General features: G+C 39.9%; 1 protein-coding gene across 28 annotated transcripts in view; it reads right to left on the reverse strand.

Annotated features, from left to right (window-relative positions):
- Positions 1-224: 224 nt before the first annotated feature.
- Positions 225-18,162, reverse strand: part of LOC118411573 (calcium/calmodulin-dependent protein kinase type II subunit delta-like) — a 112,267-nt gene continuing 94,329 nt past the window's right edge. For 8 of the 28 annotated variants that reach the window (XM_035813962.1, XM_035813961.1, XM_035813949.1 and 5 more), the window contains 7 exons: positions 15,456-15,586; positions 12,994-13,041; positions 11,492-11,534; positions 9,788-9,863; positions 9,186-9,280; positions 8,547-8,661; positions 4,231-8,009 (listed from right to left, as the gene is read on the reverse strand). In XM_035813962.1, the coding sequence (XP_035669855.1) occupies positions 7,892-8,009; positions 8,547-8,661; positions 9,186-9,280; positions 9,788-9,863; positions 11,492-11,534; positions 12,994-13,041; positions 15,456-15,586 (626 nt within the window). In that variant the 3' untranslated portion in view covers positions 4,231-7,891. Of the gene's footprint in view, positions 3,515-4,230; positions 8,010-8,546; positions 8,662-9,185; positions 9,281-9,787; positions 9,864-11,491; positions 11,535-12,993; positions 13,042-14,401; positions 14,423-15,455; positions 15,587-18,162 lie in introns of those variants that run through there. The other 20 variants (XM_035813966.1, XM_035813963.1, XM_035813957.1 and 17 more) reach the window with 6 other exon arrangements.

The raw sequence follows: 18,162 nt of genomic DNA on the forward strand, positions 1-18,162 counted from the left end.
ATGGTCGCAATAGGCAGTTTCTGTATCTACGGGACCGGAAATCGTATGGCCGTGGCCACGTTGGACAGGTGGCCACTATAGACTACTTCTTAATGCATAGGTCAATGGGAAAAATCTAAGTGACCGATATGGCCAAGTGGTCGCTATGCAAAGGTGGCGCTTATATAGACAGGTTTGACTGTACTTGGGGCATTCTACGGAAAGCAAGAGTAACCACACAACAGTTGGACTGGTAAATCTCCAGTTTATTGAAGTATTGAATGTCAGACATCTAAAAGCGTTATCAACATGAAGTATGTTCCGAGGTCTCAGCAACAGTAAAAGTCTACACCAGACTACAGCACTACTCACTACACTGGACATATGTGGCTAGCTACTTCTCTGCTTATCATACAGACTGGGAAACAAAAAAATGGGGTTCCTGTCTATAATTGTACTGGAGATGTCCAGCCAAACGACAGAAGAGGCTGATCCTTGATTGGTCACAATGTCTGTGTTGCTTTGTAAAACATTTGACGATTGGTTGATCCATCCTGCCAATGCATATGTTGGCTGCGTAATACAGAAGGAGTTTCAGTCTTAATCACAACTTGGAAACGTCCGAAGCAAACAAGGCCTTTTGCTCCGAGGAACATTTGCTTTGCAATTTATCTATCCATATACTAAGAGTGTTGCTGAGGGCAATCATAGGTAGGCTTCACATAGGTACTAGATAGTTTTTACAAGGGTACAGCTTTTTATAGCTTTAGTAGGTCCAACTTAAACTTAAGTTGGATAGTGGGGTTTTCTTTTCCAAAACCAGATTTCTTACCCGATGTCTGACGTTTCGATGCCTGTCAGACAACTTCCTCAGAGTTTTTAACTGGAGGTCTCCTTCTCCACACTACATGTAGCCGATGTAGGTGGTGCTTTTGCAGTTAAAGCTCTGATGAAGATGTCTGACAGGCATGGGAATGCCAGCAGGTATGAATAACTGGTTGTGTAAGAGGAAACTCCAATATCCTATGATCTGCCAACCTGATGACGTTATTCTCAGAAGTAAAATTCTACTCAGTGCCAGATTCCACTGTACTGAAAATCAGACTTGTCACGTTGATGTTTTATCAAGAGCTGTCAGGAGGAGGAAGTATGGGACAAGTTTTCCGGCCTGCCGCTATCTCTAAAACAAACAAATGAAGAAAGTTGGAATTTGGAGTCAGAGAAAGTCAAAGCGTCTTATTAATTGCCTTGACAGTTCCCAGCCATCTTCAAGAAGCAGTTTTCACTTTTCCCAGGATCAGACAAAATGTAAGACATATCTAAAACCAAACAGCAAAATAAGATGAAGAAAGCTGCCAAGAAGTCTCCGATGTCTTCCCTTCCCAATCAAACATCGTTCCCTTCTGAATGATCAGGCAAACACTGTTCATACTTGTTTGTTAGCGAAAGCTACGTCTCTCATGAAACAGTAGAACAGCTGAATTTGTATAGCCTATCTACTTCTGGCTGGGACTTGCTAGTGTCGGAAGTTGAATTATCATTAGAGAGAGAAAACAACCATTCAGTACTTGATGTCAAAAACTCCAGTTCTGACATGGGGCTTAGCTTAAACATAGTTTTGTGGATCTCAACAACAAATTGCAAACTGTGTCAAATAGTTTTCCCTTTCTGTCGGCTGTAAGAATAAAAGTTTCAATGTACGTTTGCTTCTGCAAGGTAAGTGAAGTTATGGTGTGTATTTAGAAAATCGACCATCTTGAGATGTAGTTCCAAGACTTCCAACAAGGTTTGCGGTTAAACCATTTCCCATCCACCATACCTGCCATTTTTTTCTGAAAGATTTCTTTGTCAATGGCGTTGTCTTATCATATTAGTTCTAAACACAAGCAGGAAATTCTTTTCATTAAACGGATTCTTCAAATTGCCATGGCCACTACATGGAATAAATGCCTCAGTACATTATGTTGGACCTTTTCTTTTGTTATATACATGTACATAATCTTCCAAGCTCTCAGCACATCGTTTAAAGATGTGTCCAAGTTCAGCAGTTCATTCCTCACCAAGAAGTTGACCATCAGAAAGTTTTTTTTCTGCTCTATTTTTTTCGAACAAGAAGTGAAATGTGGAAAGAATGTGCACGCAGGATCGATACATAAGTAGTAACATCAGCAGCATTGTGATGTAATTATCATAAATTAACATAGTTTTACCTACATACCTACAGCACGGAAGAAGCTCACTAGAAAAGAATCCCTACGCTTCAAGTGATTTGATGAAAGTTAAACGTACGTGAGTTTGAAATGCACACGAACTAGATCTTTAAACCGTGAAAGTTATACAAAATCAATAAATAATTCCCCCCCCCCCAAAGAAACATGAGGTTGTTTGAAGGTCAGTACTGCACCATAATATTTACATTCTTGAAGCCAGAAATGCTTTTCTAGTAGCTCCTTTACAAACGTCCGTTAATATAGACAAACAATTGATCAAACGTCTTCGTATCTCCATATACTACATGATGCATAATCAAACTTGTAGCTAGTCTTTCCTTTGTCCAAATATGATGTGGTAATGTTCCTTAATTTCCTATAGCTTGATACAATGTGTAGATTACCTATAGTCAGAGCATATCTCAAGTTGGCCTCACAAAGTTCAACAATTCTCCCCAGATTGCACAGGTAAAGCTCATGACAGTTGACCTCTGAACTTTGCCCTTTTGCACTTCAGTAACCAGAGAGTATTTCCTATCTAAGGTAGTTGATATTGCAGCAAAATACATACGAGGGCACATGCTACCTACCAGGAAAATTAGCACACTTTCTACACCACTACAAATACACGACAGGTTGGCAAAGTTTGACACCAACAACACCGACAAACGCTCTCCCTCCGCTTCATACAAGGTCCGGCATGAAAATTCTCCAATTATCGTTATGGATAATTCGCTCAGGAATTTTAGTGGCTTGCATTGTTAGAAAAAAGTTGATGTCAAAATGCTATGACTTGACTTCACACTACGCACACTAGCTAGAGTTGGTTAGGTTGGTTGGTTTGGTTAAGATCAAATACAAGCGGTTTGTGCTGATTATTGTTGTATCTTATTTCACAATGAAGAGTACCCAGAAATGCAGCGAGGCTTGCATGGGTACGACGACCCCTGACCTCTTTCATCTCTCTGCACCGTAGGTACATATAAGCTGGGCTAGAACTGCCCCAAGTCATAAAATCTTCACCTATTAAAAGCAGAGAGTTCCTAAAATCTTGCTTAAGTCCAACTGAATGAAAAAGTCCATGCAACTTTCTCCACCACGAGAAGCCATCTTCATGTGGCCGAACGCAAAGCGTCTTGAAATCATATCCCTATCTGTTCCTCATGAAAAAAGTTATTATTCCATCATTAAAATGAGATCAAACTCAGGCAACTGCACACGTTGCCACCAGTCTTGCCTCCGTTTCCCATTGCAGCAATGTCTGTTTAACTACCTACCAATCACTGGCACTCTGTCTGAGAGTCCTTTGCCCTCTAACCTTCAACCTCTGGCCCCTGGTCGGCTGCCACTGGTTCCTGCACGGGGTGACCAGCTTCGGGCGGGGCTGCGCCAGGCCGATGTCGCCCGGCGCTTATGGTCTCATTGATAAATCAATAAATTACAAACTACGATTAGTCAATCCCCACAAAAGGCACCTTTTCGCTGCTATTGTACAACCGCACCACTCAGAACCCACGACTGTGTACCTCCGACCTAGCGCGCGGCTGCAAAACTTTACCTGCTAATTTCTTCAGTTACAAATAAGCTTTCACCAATCTAACTTTGGAGATCAGTTCCGCTGGCTAAAAGGGAATTTCTCACCGCTAAAAACATGCGTCCGTGCAGCCCTTCATTTTTGGCTCGGATCTCTTTTAGGCCACCCACTCGCGGAGTAATACATCAATCACACCTTATGTTAACGTGCCCGCCAGGACGCAGTGGATACGCGTGCCTTCTGCTACGTTTTAACCCAGCTCAGGGTGACAAACGGCCACTGTATGGTCGCAATAGGCAGTTTCTGCATCTACGGGACCGGAAATCGTATGGCCGTGGCCACGTTGGACAGGTGGCCACTATAGACTACTTCTTAATGCATAGGTCAATGGGAAAAATCTAAGTGACCGATATGGCCAAGTGGTCGCTATGCAAAGGTGGCGCTTATATAGACAGGTTTGACTGTACTTGGGGCATTCTACGGAAAGCAAGAGTAACCACACAACAGTTGGACTGGTAAATCTCCAGTTTATTGAAGTATTGAATGTCAGACATCTAAAAGCGTTATCAACATGAAGTATGTTCCAAGGTCTCAGCAACAGTAAAAGTCTACACCAGACTACAGCACTACTCACTACACTGGACATATGTGGCTAGCTACTTCTCTGCTTATCATACAGACTGGGAAACAAAAAAATGGGGTTCCTGTCTATAATTGTACTGGAGATGTCCAGCCAAACGACAGAAGAAGCTGATCCTTGATTGGTCACAATGTCTGTGTTGCTTTGTAAAACATTTGACGATTGGTTGATCCATCCTGCCAATGCATATGTTGGCTGCGTAATACAGAAGGAGTTTCAGTCTTAATCACAACTTGGAAACGTCCGAAGCAAACAAGGCTTTTTGTTCCGAGGAACATTTGCTTTGCAATTTATCTATCCATATACTAAGAATGTTGCTGAGTGCAATCATAGGTAGGCTTCACATAGGTACTTGGTAGTTTTTACAAGGGTACAGCTTTTTATAGCTTTAGTAGGTCCAACTTAAACTTAAGTTGGATAGTGGGGTTTCTTTACCAAAACCAGATTTCTTACCTGCTGACGTTTCGATGCCTGTCTGACAACTTCCTCAGAGTTTCTTACTGGAGGTCTCCTTCTCGAGACTACATGTAGCCGATGTAGATGGTGCTTTTGCAGTTTAAGCTCTGACGAAGATGTCTGACAGGCATGGGAATGCCAGCAAGTAAAAATTACTGGTTGTGTAAGAGGAAACTCCAATATCTTATGATCTGCCAACCTGATGACGTTATTCTCAGAAGTAAAATTATATTCAGTGCCAGATTCCGCTGTATTGAAAATCAGACTTGACACGTGATGTTTTATCAAGAGCTGTCAGGAGGAGGAAGTATGAGCCAAGTTTTCCGGCCTGCCGCTATCTCTAAAACAAATGAAGAAAGTTGGAATTTGGAGTCAGAGAAAGTCAAAGCGTCTTATTAATTGCCTTGACAGTTCCCAGCCATCTTCAAGAAGCAGTTTTCTAATCTCCCAGGATCAGACAAAATGTAAGACATATACCTAAAATCAAACAGCAAAATAAGATGAATAAAGCTGCCAAGAAGTCTCCGATGTCTTCCCTTCCCAATCAAACATTGTTCCCTTCTGAATGATCAGGCAAACACTGTTCATACTTGTTTGTTAGCGAAAGCTACGTCTCTCATGAAACAGTAGAACAGTTGAATTTGTATAGCCTATCTACTTCTGGCTTGGACTTGCTAGTGTCGGAAGTTGAAGTATCATTAGAGAGAGAAAACATCCATTCAGTATTTGATGTCCAAAAATCCAGTTCTGGCACGAGGCTTAGCTTAAACATAGTTTTGTGGATCTCAACAACAAATTGCAAACTGTGTCAAATAAAGTTTTCCCTTTCTGTCGGCTGTAAGAATAAATGTTTCAATGTACTTTTGCTTCTGCAAGGTAAGTGAAGTTATGGTGTGTATTTAGAAAATCGACCATCTTGAGATGTAGTTCCAAGACATCCAACAAGGTTTGCGGTTAAACCATTTCCCATCCACCATACCTGCCATTTTTTTCTGAAAGGTTTCTTTGTCAATGGCGTTGTCTTATCATATTAGTCCTAAACACAAGCAGGAAATTCTTTTCATCAAACGGATTCTTCAAGTTGCCATGGCCACTACAATAAATTGCCTCAGTACATTATGTTAGACCTTTTCTTCTGTTATATACATGTACATAATCTTCCAAGCTCTCAGCACATCGTTTAAAGATGTGTCCAAGTTCAGCAGTTCATTCCTTGCCAAGAAGTTGACCATCAGAAAGTTTTTTTTCTGCTATATTTTTTTCGGACAAGAAGTGAAATGTGGAAAGAATGTGCACGCAGGATCGGTACATAAGTAGTAACATCAGCAGCATTGTGATGTAATTATCATAAATTAACACAGTTTTACCTACATACCTACAGCACGGAAGAAGCTCACTAGAAAAGAATCCCTACGCTTCAAGTGATTTGATGAAAGTTAAACGTACGTGAGTTTGAAATGCACACGAACTAGATCTTTAAACCATGAAAGTTATACAAAATCAATAAATAATTCCCCCCCCCAAAAACATGAGGTTGTTTGAAGGTCAGTACTGCACCATAATATTTACATTCTTGAAGCCAGAAATGCTTTTCTAGTAGCTCCTTTACAAACGTCCGTTAATATAGACAAACAATTGATCAAACGTCTTTCCATATACTACATGATGCATAATCAAACTTGTAGCTAGTCTTTCCTTTGTCCAAATATGATGTGGTAATGTTCCTTAATTTCCTATAGCTTGATACAATGTGTAGATTACCTATAGTCAGAGCATATCTCAAGTTGGCCTCACAAAGTTCAACAATTCTCCCCAGATTGCACAGGTAAAGCTCATGACAGTTGACCTCTGAACTTTGCCCTTTTGCACTTCAGTAACCAGAGAGTATTTCCTATCTAAGGTAGTTGATATTGCAGCAAAATACATACGAGGGCACATGCTACCTACCAGGAAAATTAGCACACTTTCTACACCACTACAAATACACGACAGGTTGGCAAAGTTTGACACCAACAACACCGACAAACGCTCTCCCTCCGCTTCATACAAGGTCCGGCATGAAAATTCTCCAATTATCGTTATGGATAATTCGCTCAGGAATTTTAGTGGCTTGCATTGTTAGAAAAAAGTTGATGTCAAAATGCTATGACTTGACTTCACACTACGCACACTAGCTAGAGTTGGTTAGGTTGGTTGGTTTGGTTAAGATCAAATACAAGCGGTTTGTGCTGATTATTGTTGTACCTTATTTCACAATGAAGAGTACCCAGAAATGCAGCGAGGCTTGGGTACGACGACCCCTGACCTCTTTCATCTCTCTGCACCATAGGTACATATAAGCTGGGCTAGAACTGCCCCAAGTCATAAAATCTTCACCTATTAAAAGCAGAGAGTTCCTAAAATCTTGCTTAAGTCCAACTGAATGAAAAAGTCCATGCAACTTTCTCCACCACGAGATGCCATCTTCGTGTGGCCGAACGCAAAGCGTCTTGAAATCATATCCCTATCTGTTCCTCATCAAAAAAGTTATTATTCCATCATTAAAATGAGATCAAACTCATGCAACTGCACACGTTGCCACCAGTCTTGCCTCTGTTTCCCATTGCAGCAATGTCTGTTTAACTACCTACCAATCACTGGCACTCTGTCTGAGAGTCCTTTGCCCTCTAACCTTCAACCTCTGGCCCCTGGCCGGCTGCCTCCTGTTGCCGTGGCAACAAAACACCTTCCTCAAACCTTTCGACAGGCAAGTTTGTCCCCCTTTATTGTTTTCTTTCGAGTCACTTCCGTCATCCTTCATGGCAAACTAAAACAGCTCCGAGAGCCGGCCCGCGTCTAAAGAAACGACGGGCAACGAAACTAGTAAGAAATCCTCACAAACCAATCGGAGAACAGAACTGAATTGTGGGACTGCTGACCTGAAATGCAAGGCGACGCAATTACCCACAGTGCAATGGACTCCTCGCCTGCCATCGGATAAGGATGAAATGACGCTGCGTGAAGGAACAATTTTTTTACTTAGATGGTGACCAGTTGGTTTATACTTGACACTAAGACGGGCTCTGTAGGAGGCTACTTGGCGGGGCAGCTGGGGTGACCTGAGCGGTGGAAATGCACACACTGCCACTTGCCGTCCCGCTTCTGCCAGATCCGCGTCTCTTCTGACTGCATCGTTACTGGCAGGCCATTCCTGCAACAGCAACGGACGTTTGGGAGTTCATATGTTTCCAAAAACATTGTTGAACAGATTCATTAGTCACGTATGTGCACAGTGAATAGGATTTGCATCAAGCAGCGACCACTTTTTAAAGGTAAACACACGTACCTTTCAGTCCGTTTTGATCATAGAGTGACCCAGTTTCAACCTACTTCTCGCAACTCTCGCGATCAAGATGGACTGATAGCCATCGAAAATTTGGAGGTACCTTTAAAAAGTAGTCACTGCTTGATGAACATTTTCAAATTATTAATTGTCTCCAAAAACAAACTCACTGGGACATACATCGATGAAGATTACTTATACATTCAGGTGATGGAACTGTGTTATATAAGCTATGTGCGGGGCATCTTACCTCTGACAACATTGTCTAAACCTTACATAGGCTATGTAAGTGGCATGATCTTACCTGCTTTATATAGGCTATGTGCGGGGCATCTTCCCTGTCGATACATTGTTTTAGTCTTATACAATTTATATACTACAAAATGCATGTACTTGACATCTTACCTGTCAATGCACTGTGTTAGCCTTATATAGGCTATGTAAGCTGCATCTTCGCCTAGAAGGTGCACGTGAGGATTGAGAATCGTTGTGTTGGTTGCTTTGCTGTTCTTCGTCAGCGCTAGATGTGTGGAAAAAAAAAAGATAAAGGATATTTAGAGTTTGGTTTGGTCATTGTAGATATATGTATTACGATTTCTTAGTCCATTTCAGAACTAAAAGTGCCTTAATTGTTCATTTCAAATCATAAAATTTTTTAATACAATAATGACTCGCAGTATATAATTTCAACTCTCTTGAATTAGCTGGGCATCTACGGCTGCGAAAAGGATTAACAAAAATCAAAATCAAATATACATATTAAGTGAAGCATTTGTAGTTACTAAGTTATGTATGCAAAACATTCTTGAAAAGGACTTGATAACTTCACTTTTTTTGATGTGGCAATATCTTGCCTACCTCTGTGCATATCACTCATTTGCTTTCATGTTGACTTAATTTAGAATTTATCAAAATGTTTCAAATCTGAGAGGCAAACATTACATACTTGCGACCTAATTAAATAAATTTGATTAGAACAACTCAGAAAGTCTTTTTCTATTGTCCCAGTTGTAATCTAAGTAAAGTAAGAGATAAAGTCTTTACCGTGTTCAAAGTAGAACCTATGGAAGTCCATGCCATACACCAGATTTCCGAGAGCCTCGGGTTCAAATGCCGTCATCCCAGGCTCACAGATCTTACTGCAACAAACACACATAACCAAATGGCATTCAGATACCTAATTTTTTATTTTTCATTTTCAATCAGTACAAAAGGGCATGCATATTTACATCATTAATGATGATATGCGGCCCATGTGATACAAAGAAAAACAATCATACATCACATTACAGTTTTAGCCTTGAACATCACGCACATTATTGTGATCAATAAAGCGTTATCATCAGCTCATATCCATACAAACATATACATGTGTGTTCTTATAATAGCAGTGAAACTAGCTCTGGGAATTATAATGAGTTTTTTTGTTGTTGTAGTTCCAAGTTTTTTTTTCTATTTGCACACTTGCATCAGTTGCATTGCCTTCTCACAAACTAGCCTCTACACAGACTATGAAAACATTATTATTTGTCCTTTGAATGAAGTGTAAACTATTTCCTTCAGGCTTCTGAAGCATTTTTTTTCAAGGTTTCAAACTCCTCAAAAGAAAACAAATAACAACAGTGTATGAGAAAAATAAAACTTACGTGTAAGCTTCATAATCAGCATTAGTGATGCACTCGATCAGATTCTCTGTCATCCGTATTATCTCCTGCTTGCGAGCTGCAAGAGAAACGTTCATGAAAAACTCAGACAGATACACAACACTGTCACCACTTTGGGGAGCCTTTCAGTACACTCAGTTTAGTAGCCATTTGGTGACACTGCTACAAGAAGAGAGTCCTGACAGAGAGGAGCAAGGGCCTGGCCTAAGCACCAAGGTGGGAAGGCTACAAAAAGAGGTTCAAATTGTAAACTGACATCTTCAACACATATTTAAACAAGAAGCACATAAAATCAGAGTGTATCAAGGGTACGACTATACCCTGCCTGATGCCTCGTGTAAGTTAGAATGATTCAGATCAGTGTTCTAGCCAGCCTGAATTTTTTTTCCATCCCCTGGATATTGAATGGAAATTCTGTTGAAGGCGCGATGGTCCTAAAATCTAGACCCTATGAAATGCTATTTACTTTAAATTTGAGGGGCAAATACACTCAGCTTGGTTTAATCAATATCTTTACATGCCAATTTTTGCTCGTCTTAGAGGACGGAATGGGCAAAAGTTTTGTCCATCCCGAGCAGCAAAATTCCGTCAAAGAATGGACACTGGCTAAAGCCCTGATTCAGATCATGTTAAGTGATCCTTTTCTGAACCTTAACTTGTCAAGATTTTGTAAGGGTTCCCTTGGGAATCAGTGGCATAACTGAAGGGGATGCCTCAAAGACTAATAGCTGAATAAATAGACAAATAGATTCATGGCTATGTTTGTGTTTTCCACTGTAAAAGGGATTAATTACAACTCTCGTAAAATCAGCACCAAGGACAGGAGCTTAACTAAGCTAGCAGTTTACCTACATTATCACTGCCACTTTAGGTTTGTAAGACTGCTGCTGGCCAATGTTGTAACCAGAGTCTCCTAATCGTTTCTGCCATTACCTGATGCCACTAACATGTAGCCAAATCTGTATATTTGGGCAAACAGTTTCAGTGAGAGACCAGTTTTCCTCCTGGCTCTCTAATGCATTAGCCTGGGTACCATCCGGATAGTAGTTAGCTCCGACGTTTATTGTACACTACATACATGTACAGTTGCGCCTCTGCTATTCTGTCTGGGAGCCTTGATATCTCTAACGTCTGGAATCGTCCAAGTTTTGAACGAGGGCGCTGATTGGTCCCTACATGAGTGAATTAAGGAATGGGTTCAAGAGCTTGTTCAAACAGGCGTTCCAACACCTGAAACACCCTCCGTCCGCCTGTTTAACCTAAAGCTTTAGAACCCTCTCCTCAATTTGCTCATTAGCTGACGTTACCTTGATATGGTTCGTATGTGCAGTTCTACAGAGGGCCGGGTGGCAGAAGTGAACATAGGAGTGAACTACTGTAAACGAATTCAAGTTCCCGGGGATTTAATTTCACCATAATGGGAAAAGGGACTTTTCGTGTTGTTTATAAGTTCGCTGTAGCACCATGTACTGTAGTCTTTTACTGCCATGGAAAAATGTTCGCGGTGAAGTGGCCACTGTGAAAACCGCGAACATAAAACCACCGCGAACATTTCTGCATTTACAGCACTACCCAGATGGCACCCAGGCTACTAATGTCCTCTTGTTAAAACTAAACAGGCATGTGGATTTAATGGGTGTGGCCTTAGCATTCTAAAGGAAACTAGTAAGGAAGAAAATGGTTTACCTTTGACCTCGTCGTCCTCCACAATGCTGCCCTCAGCTGACCCCTGAAAGCCCAAACGATGTGAGGAATGAACAGCAGGGAGGGAAAGGGGGAGGGGGGCTCAATGGTGGAAGACTTGGACACTATGGAACACATCCAGTCTGATATATCTTTCTTACAACTGAATCTGTTGACATTTTGAATACAGAAAGTAAATTTTGCCAGGAATACTTCAATACTTTTAAAAAGAAGTAAGTACAATGTATGATGTGAAATTTGAATGGAATATTTTCCATGGAAAGACAGAAGGGCACAATGGTAAATGACTGATAAACAATGTTTAGAACAATTCAATAAAATACTTAAAACCTACAGAGCTAAAGCTATCAAATTTGCGTATGGTAAAAATCATTTTTGATAAACGTCATGACACAATGAAATGCAATGAAAATGTTTTGAAACATTTGAAATTCAAAAATTCAAATTCAAATTTTGGTTCTCTATAGCTGACATTTGTACCCATTGTGGCTTTTGCAAGACAAAACAACTAACGCTAAATTTGAACGAAAGGCTCATATATGAAGACAGAATGACACTGTTGCAGATTGAATGATGTTTGGTGAACAGAGATTTCCCAATCTCAAGAAGTCTATACATTGTACACACATATACAGTACGTTACTGCATCTGACAGCTTGTTGAGAAGTTTTGCAAACCAATGTTGTCACACAGTACGAAATTTGCGAGCTAAAATATGTAATGTAAGTTTAACGGGGAACCGAAAAAAATATTTCGAAATGAATTTTTGGCAAAACACCAACCACAATTGATCTTCAGTTGTTATGGTTGACATCTACACAAAGCTTAAAACGTAGCATGTTATAAATTCACCCAGGGTTTCCTACAGAGTTACTTGTATGTATCAAGCTTAAAAAACAAACTAACTCAAAACTCGATGGCCAAGGCATGATTCCTTGAAATTAGTTTTCACTGCAGTCCTTAATTTGACATCGTTAGCATTTTGGAATAGGTAAAAAGTAACAGATTGTTTGCTTTGCATGCGTGTCAAATTAATTTGGTAGCTCCTAGCCAAAACATACCTTTGTGCAATCCAAAGTGCACACTAAGGTTGGTTTATAATAAACTTGCACAGCTGCAAATTTTGTAATTTTAATTGTAATCAAATTATGATTTTACCCTTAAGCATATTTTGGGGAAAATTTCTTCTATAACTGAAATGAAAATTTAAAGCACCCAAGTAGATACAGATGTAAGAAACCCTGGGTTCGAAATGTACATGTACACACCATAATGCAGAGACTGTAATAATAAACAGGCAGCTGAAAATGTAATCTGTTCTTTGCCTTCCTACTCTACGCAGGTAGATGCAAACAAACAGCTTACGAATAAACAAGGGAATGTAAGTAACAGTAATACAACTTCAGCCTGTTTTTAACACTAAAACACGAGGCTGACATAAGAAGGGCAGCACACGCTAGCTACTAACTCTACTGCAATCCTACCTGCATTAACGTTACACTAGTATTTGACGATGTTGAATTTCCCTCTGCCTGGTTTAAGAAACGACAAACCACAAGGCAGAACGGTTTAATCACAGCAAACTCTGCTGCACACACGCACAGGTCAGGCCAGCTATTCTACTCTACACATGGCAAGTCTTCACAATAATGTATTGTCCCTGAACTTCTCAGGTCCACAGTCACTGTCTTATAACCCATGTCTAACACATAAAGGTGGTAAGATTTTATAGGGCCATGTTTATCTATATGCACGCATTAATTTTCGGCCGTTTCCAGAAATAAAAAAATTAAAAAAAAAGGTTCCATGGGCGTCATTTAACAAAAAAGGACTTTTGGTTCGAAAATTTCAGCATTCTTTTGGGGTCCTGTTGCAGCCAAGGTCAACCGAGACTGGACTGCTAAATATGTACACAAGTTTTGACTTTCACTTAAGAAATAAGGAAGTTGACTCGTACAAAGGGCCGACTTCCTTCACTTTAAGATGTAGATATGGGCTATAAGACAGTTCTGACGACACTTAGAAACCCAAGGACCTGCATACAGCTCAACTGTTGCTGCGATCAAGAACTGAGAGAGATTTTTTTTTTTGAAACGTTTCAGGAAATCCAAGAAAAATTGCCTAAAGTGCAGAAGGCTTTTCCTTGAAGTGAGAGTTTTTTTTTCCTTCACATTGTCTACAAGGTACTTCAGTTTTCTTATCATTTGAACCACTTTGTGCGTACTGCAACAGCTGTGCTAATTGTGAAGACAATATAAAGGAGGTGACCTGGACCGTCCAACAGACATTTCAAAATGAGTGAGGTAAAAATAAAAATCTCCTGCCCTATCGGTAATAAGAAGGGCTGACGTCTCAACTTGACTGAGAAGTCAGGCACATAACTTGTGGAAGAATTTACCTATTACATAACAGTCCATTGATGCTTCCACTTGAAAAGTACACAGCAAAATCAGCAATGGACCAGGAAAAGCGCCAAAACTATCCTGAACTGGTGACTAATGTCCAGAATGAAAAATAACAGGAAGTAATTTGCACAGAAAAAAAAGAAGTGTGTGTGTGGGGGGGGGGATTCGACCTTGAAACGTCTGCTGGATCAGTCTCAAGGTCATCTGCTCACAGGCTGATCCCAAATCGTTGCGATCATCCAACGTTAGTAAAAAAAAACACAAACATCATGCCAAGTTCACTTCAAATCGTTTTCACACAGTGTCAATAATCATCAGAGCTATGTTAGAGAAGCTCTTTGGTGTTCAGAATCTGATTTTGTTAGTGTTGTTTGGGAGAGCCAGACCATGAGGTGTGTTAGAGAGGCTAACTATGCGGCAGAGAGAGAGAGAGAGAAAGAGATAGACGTCAAGCAGAGGTCATGCGACTGGAAAACAGAAATCTCACCAGTGACTGTACACTCCTCCTCTGTTACCATGGCAACGGGAATATTGAGAGATACCGGCCAACAAGAGAGGAAGGAAAGAAAGAAAAAAGTTCCGTTTTGGGTTATCGTAGAAAGTGACGTTCTACTCTACATCTTGTGCAGGGGGTTACACAGTCAGAAAGTAATTCAGTCCAAGCAAGCGAACAGATTACATTTCCTTCTAGCCAGGTCAAATCAAGGTCATGCAGGTAAATCTACAGGGGTCAGAGGTCAAGGGTCACCCATGCTAAACACCAGGTTAGGTGGGGAATGGTTATTACACCATGAGTAGGAAATCTAAGGTATGTCCGAAAGCATGCAAAATTTTGTCTATGCATGGAAATACATACAAAACAATGAAGATGCAAAACAAGAAGCATGTTTTAAACTCACAGAATTAATCACAGTAACGAACATGATTCTCAGCATTGGTCAAAATGGATGCAATAATAATAATAATAATTCACACATTGTACAAGAAAGAGAGCATGATGATCAGACTACATATAACACTGGTCACTTTAAATTTGTATGCGTATGTAGTGGATGTTACAGATGTATGTAAAAGTTCATGCCAGCTGAAAAAGCATGCTTTGCTCCACTGATACGTAATATTTTGTGGCATCTTTCATTTCATTTCCTTTCAATCTGAGACTGAGGATGAAGCGTAACTGTACACTTTTTCGCCACGTCCATGTATTTAAGGGCAATGCGGCTTCAATACTTTCAGGCATAATGTCATTGCATAGGTATTTTACTTTAAAACTTGCTAAAGATTCGAAAAAATCAAGAAAGCAGCATCTGTCAAATGTGCAAATATTGCCAATACAGATGATCTAGCTAGTGCAAAGTCTGCAAATCAAAATATTCGAAGAATGGATCAATATATACTAGCTATTTTATCTAAAAATTTGTTGAAGATTGCAAAAATCAAACTACACATCATGTAGTATTCTGTATCAGGTTTGGGTCCAAAGAATGGACAGCATTTTTCCTTAGTTCCCTTTAAAGAGACCAGTGTTAAACGAAAATTACCGGGTGGGAGCGTTTTGTTTTTTTTGGAGGGGAGGGGACGAAGGAGCATGCAGGAGACGTGGAGTTGTCAGCTGTCAGAGCGTGACCTGTACAAACCTTGGCGTCTGTCTTCTTGGACAGCAGGCTTTTACCTACAGGACAACATGGCGACATTCACTGCAAGGTCTCGACAACGGAGACTCATAATTTATGCATCGTTATTCAACAACAACAAGATGCGATCTTACATACGGGTGTTCAAAGTGCGACCACGCAAACATGCCGTTATGGATGACAATGTCAGGAAACTTCTATATGGCCTCCTTCAGTCAAAATTGACCATTGTAAAATTGATATTAGACCTACAACGTCAACAGTGGCTAAACAGTCCCATATGAGAATGACAGAGAATGTCAGAAAAAGTCTACTACACATGTAGTAATTTGAGAGTGACTAGATCAAAATGTGGTTCTGTTTGCAGTGGACATATCATGGCGCACTAAAACTTGAAATAATAATTAAGGGACAATGTCATATGCTGCAGTAGATAACAAGTGTTCACAGCAACACGGAACATTTCAGAAGATGCCAAATCTATTGCGATCTACCTTTTCCACAGTACATCTGCTTGCAGTATGCTTCCCAGACTAAGCTTAAAATAAAGTCTTTCATTTTGCAGACATTTTCCCCTCAAAAAAGTGTCCACATAAATAGTCATCCCCATCCACCCATTTCCATCTTGTAAAACCCTGCAAATGTCATCCATAAGACACATTTGTGTGCTCTACGTTATTATCATAATGCTAAATTTTCTTCTTAACAAGTTCATTCGTTAGGTGTCTGCAGCTTTATCAGCGTAACATTATCAACCATCTTCCGGCTGACTAACTCCATATATAGCCAATGCAAATTTGTATGATGCCAAATAAGACACTTTTGTAAGCTGAAGGTTAACAACAACTGGGCAAAACTCTGGTCAAATTCTGCCACAACCCTAAAAGTGTGTAATAATACAGTAACTGCAATTTCCTTATTCTTTCTACAAGGAAAATACATTTCTTTCTTTCTCATCATGACCATACAGTCATGTAGCTTCAGCGAAAAAGTAGATGCCTTCTTTCTTTTCACTCTAATTTCTTTGTCTTAAGAACAACCTGTTTTTTGGAAATTTCTCGTAGAAAATAATTTTGCTTTTCAATAACGAGAATTTCATAAGTAGTCATAACTTTCTTCCAGAAAGAAAAAAATTTTGTATCTTCTGATGTAAAGGCGATGTAGACATCGTCAAGTCAAAACTACAGGAACAGCAAAAATTTACAGCAAATTCAGATACATATTTTCAAAAAATGTGACGACTCAATTCAGAATTTGAATACTACACAGATCACACCGTTACATACAAAAATTGTACGTATACAAGTACATTGTCGGATGAGGTAATAATACAACACTCCGATTTTACATGTGCTTGGCATGACCCAAAGTTTGGAAAATGGTATATGTAGGGTCATTGTTGGAATGTATATGAGTCCACAAATGGTCCATTCAAGCATCATAGATACATCTTGTAAACACTCTCCCCATACATTTTTTTGTGTAGATGTATTTTCGATGTAATGTTTGAATGGATAATATTTTTTTTCTCCAAGCATGTGCATGTGCATGTTTGTGAATGTGTACACACTAACACTTAAAGGGTAATGTTGGTAGCTATAATCATAGTTAAGTGCGTCAGCTCTAAACTTTCAATACTGAAAAATTGGTTAGGATGTCTTCTTTCTTAGATATACAAATGCAGTGAACTCTTGTCACATTATCGCTTTCTCATAGACATTTTTCCTTTTTTGTTGTTGTGCACATTTTTCCTATTTTGTTTTTGTAACGGTTACCTTATCACCACACTCAACAGCTTTTTCATTTTAGAAACAACTCTAGTGACCTTTGAGTCAAAGTGTCTTGAAGAATGGAAAGACATCCCAACCAAAGGTACTGGACATTTTAAAGCCCCAACCCTTTCTTACAATGAGTTACCGTTCCATATTCCAACATTAATGGCATACAGTATAACTTACAACTGTTCATGCACATCAAATCAACCCTGAGAAGGGTTCGATTGGTGAGTGTGATGCAACAACATGATAAGAGGTGTCCGTTTTGTCAATTCAAGTACTATTAATAATGACAACACACTAACAACTGGAGTGATCGAGAGTACAGAACACTAGCACAGGATTGATCGACAGAAGATTCAGAGAACAGAGATTGGAGGCAGAGGTGTAGAGAAACATCATGCTCATGATACAAGATGGGATCCCATGCAAATGTGAGGATGTTCCGAGTCCAGCGGGCCGACGACAGGGCCAACTGGACTGGTCAACAAGTCTGGCAGCGAAACAAAGTTCGTATGACAGAAGCAAGTACGGGATTCGGTGGCAGGCATCCAAATCAAATGGAAACTTGAATTGTGCGCTTAAAGATTTCTTGACATCGCAAGCAAATTTGGATGCGTTAAAAGAAAATAATTTGAGTAGGAACAAAGGTTTTGGTGTAAAATTTTCTCTAGGAAAAACAAAGGCTGAAGGATAAAGCGAGAACCATGCAGTTTGAATTTGGAACAACTTTTGGTGAAAGTCTTTCAACGACAAAGTAAAGATGTGCTACAGTTTAGGTAAGGTTTTCCAGTCCGAGACTGAAACTAGCATGGTATTTGCAAGCGTGGGCGACGTAC

The sequence above is a fragment of the Branchiostoma floridae genome, chromosome 3 (genome assembly GCF_000003815.2).
Source record: "Branchiostoma floridae strain S238N-H82 chromosome 3, Bfl_VNyyK, whole genome shotgun sequence".
NCBI lineage: Eukaryota > Metazoa > Chordata > Leptocardii > Amphioxiformes > Branchiostomatidae > Branchiostoma > Branchiostoma floridae.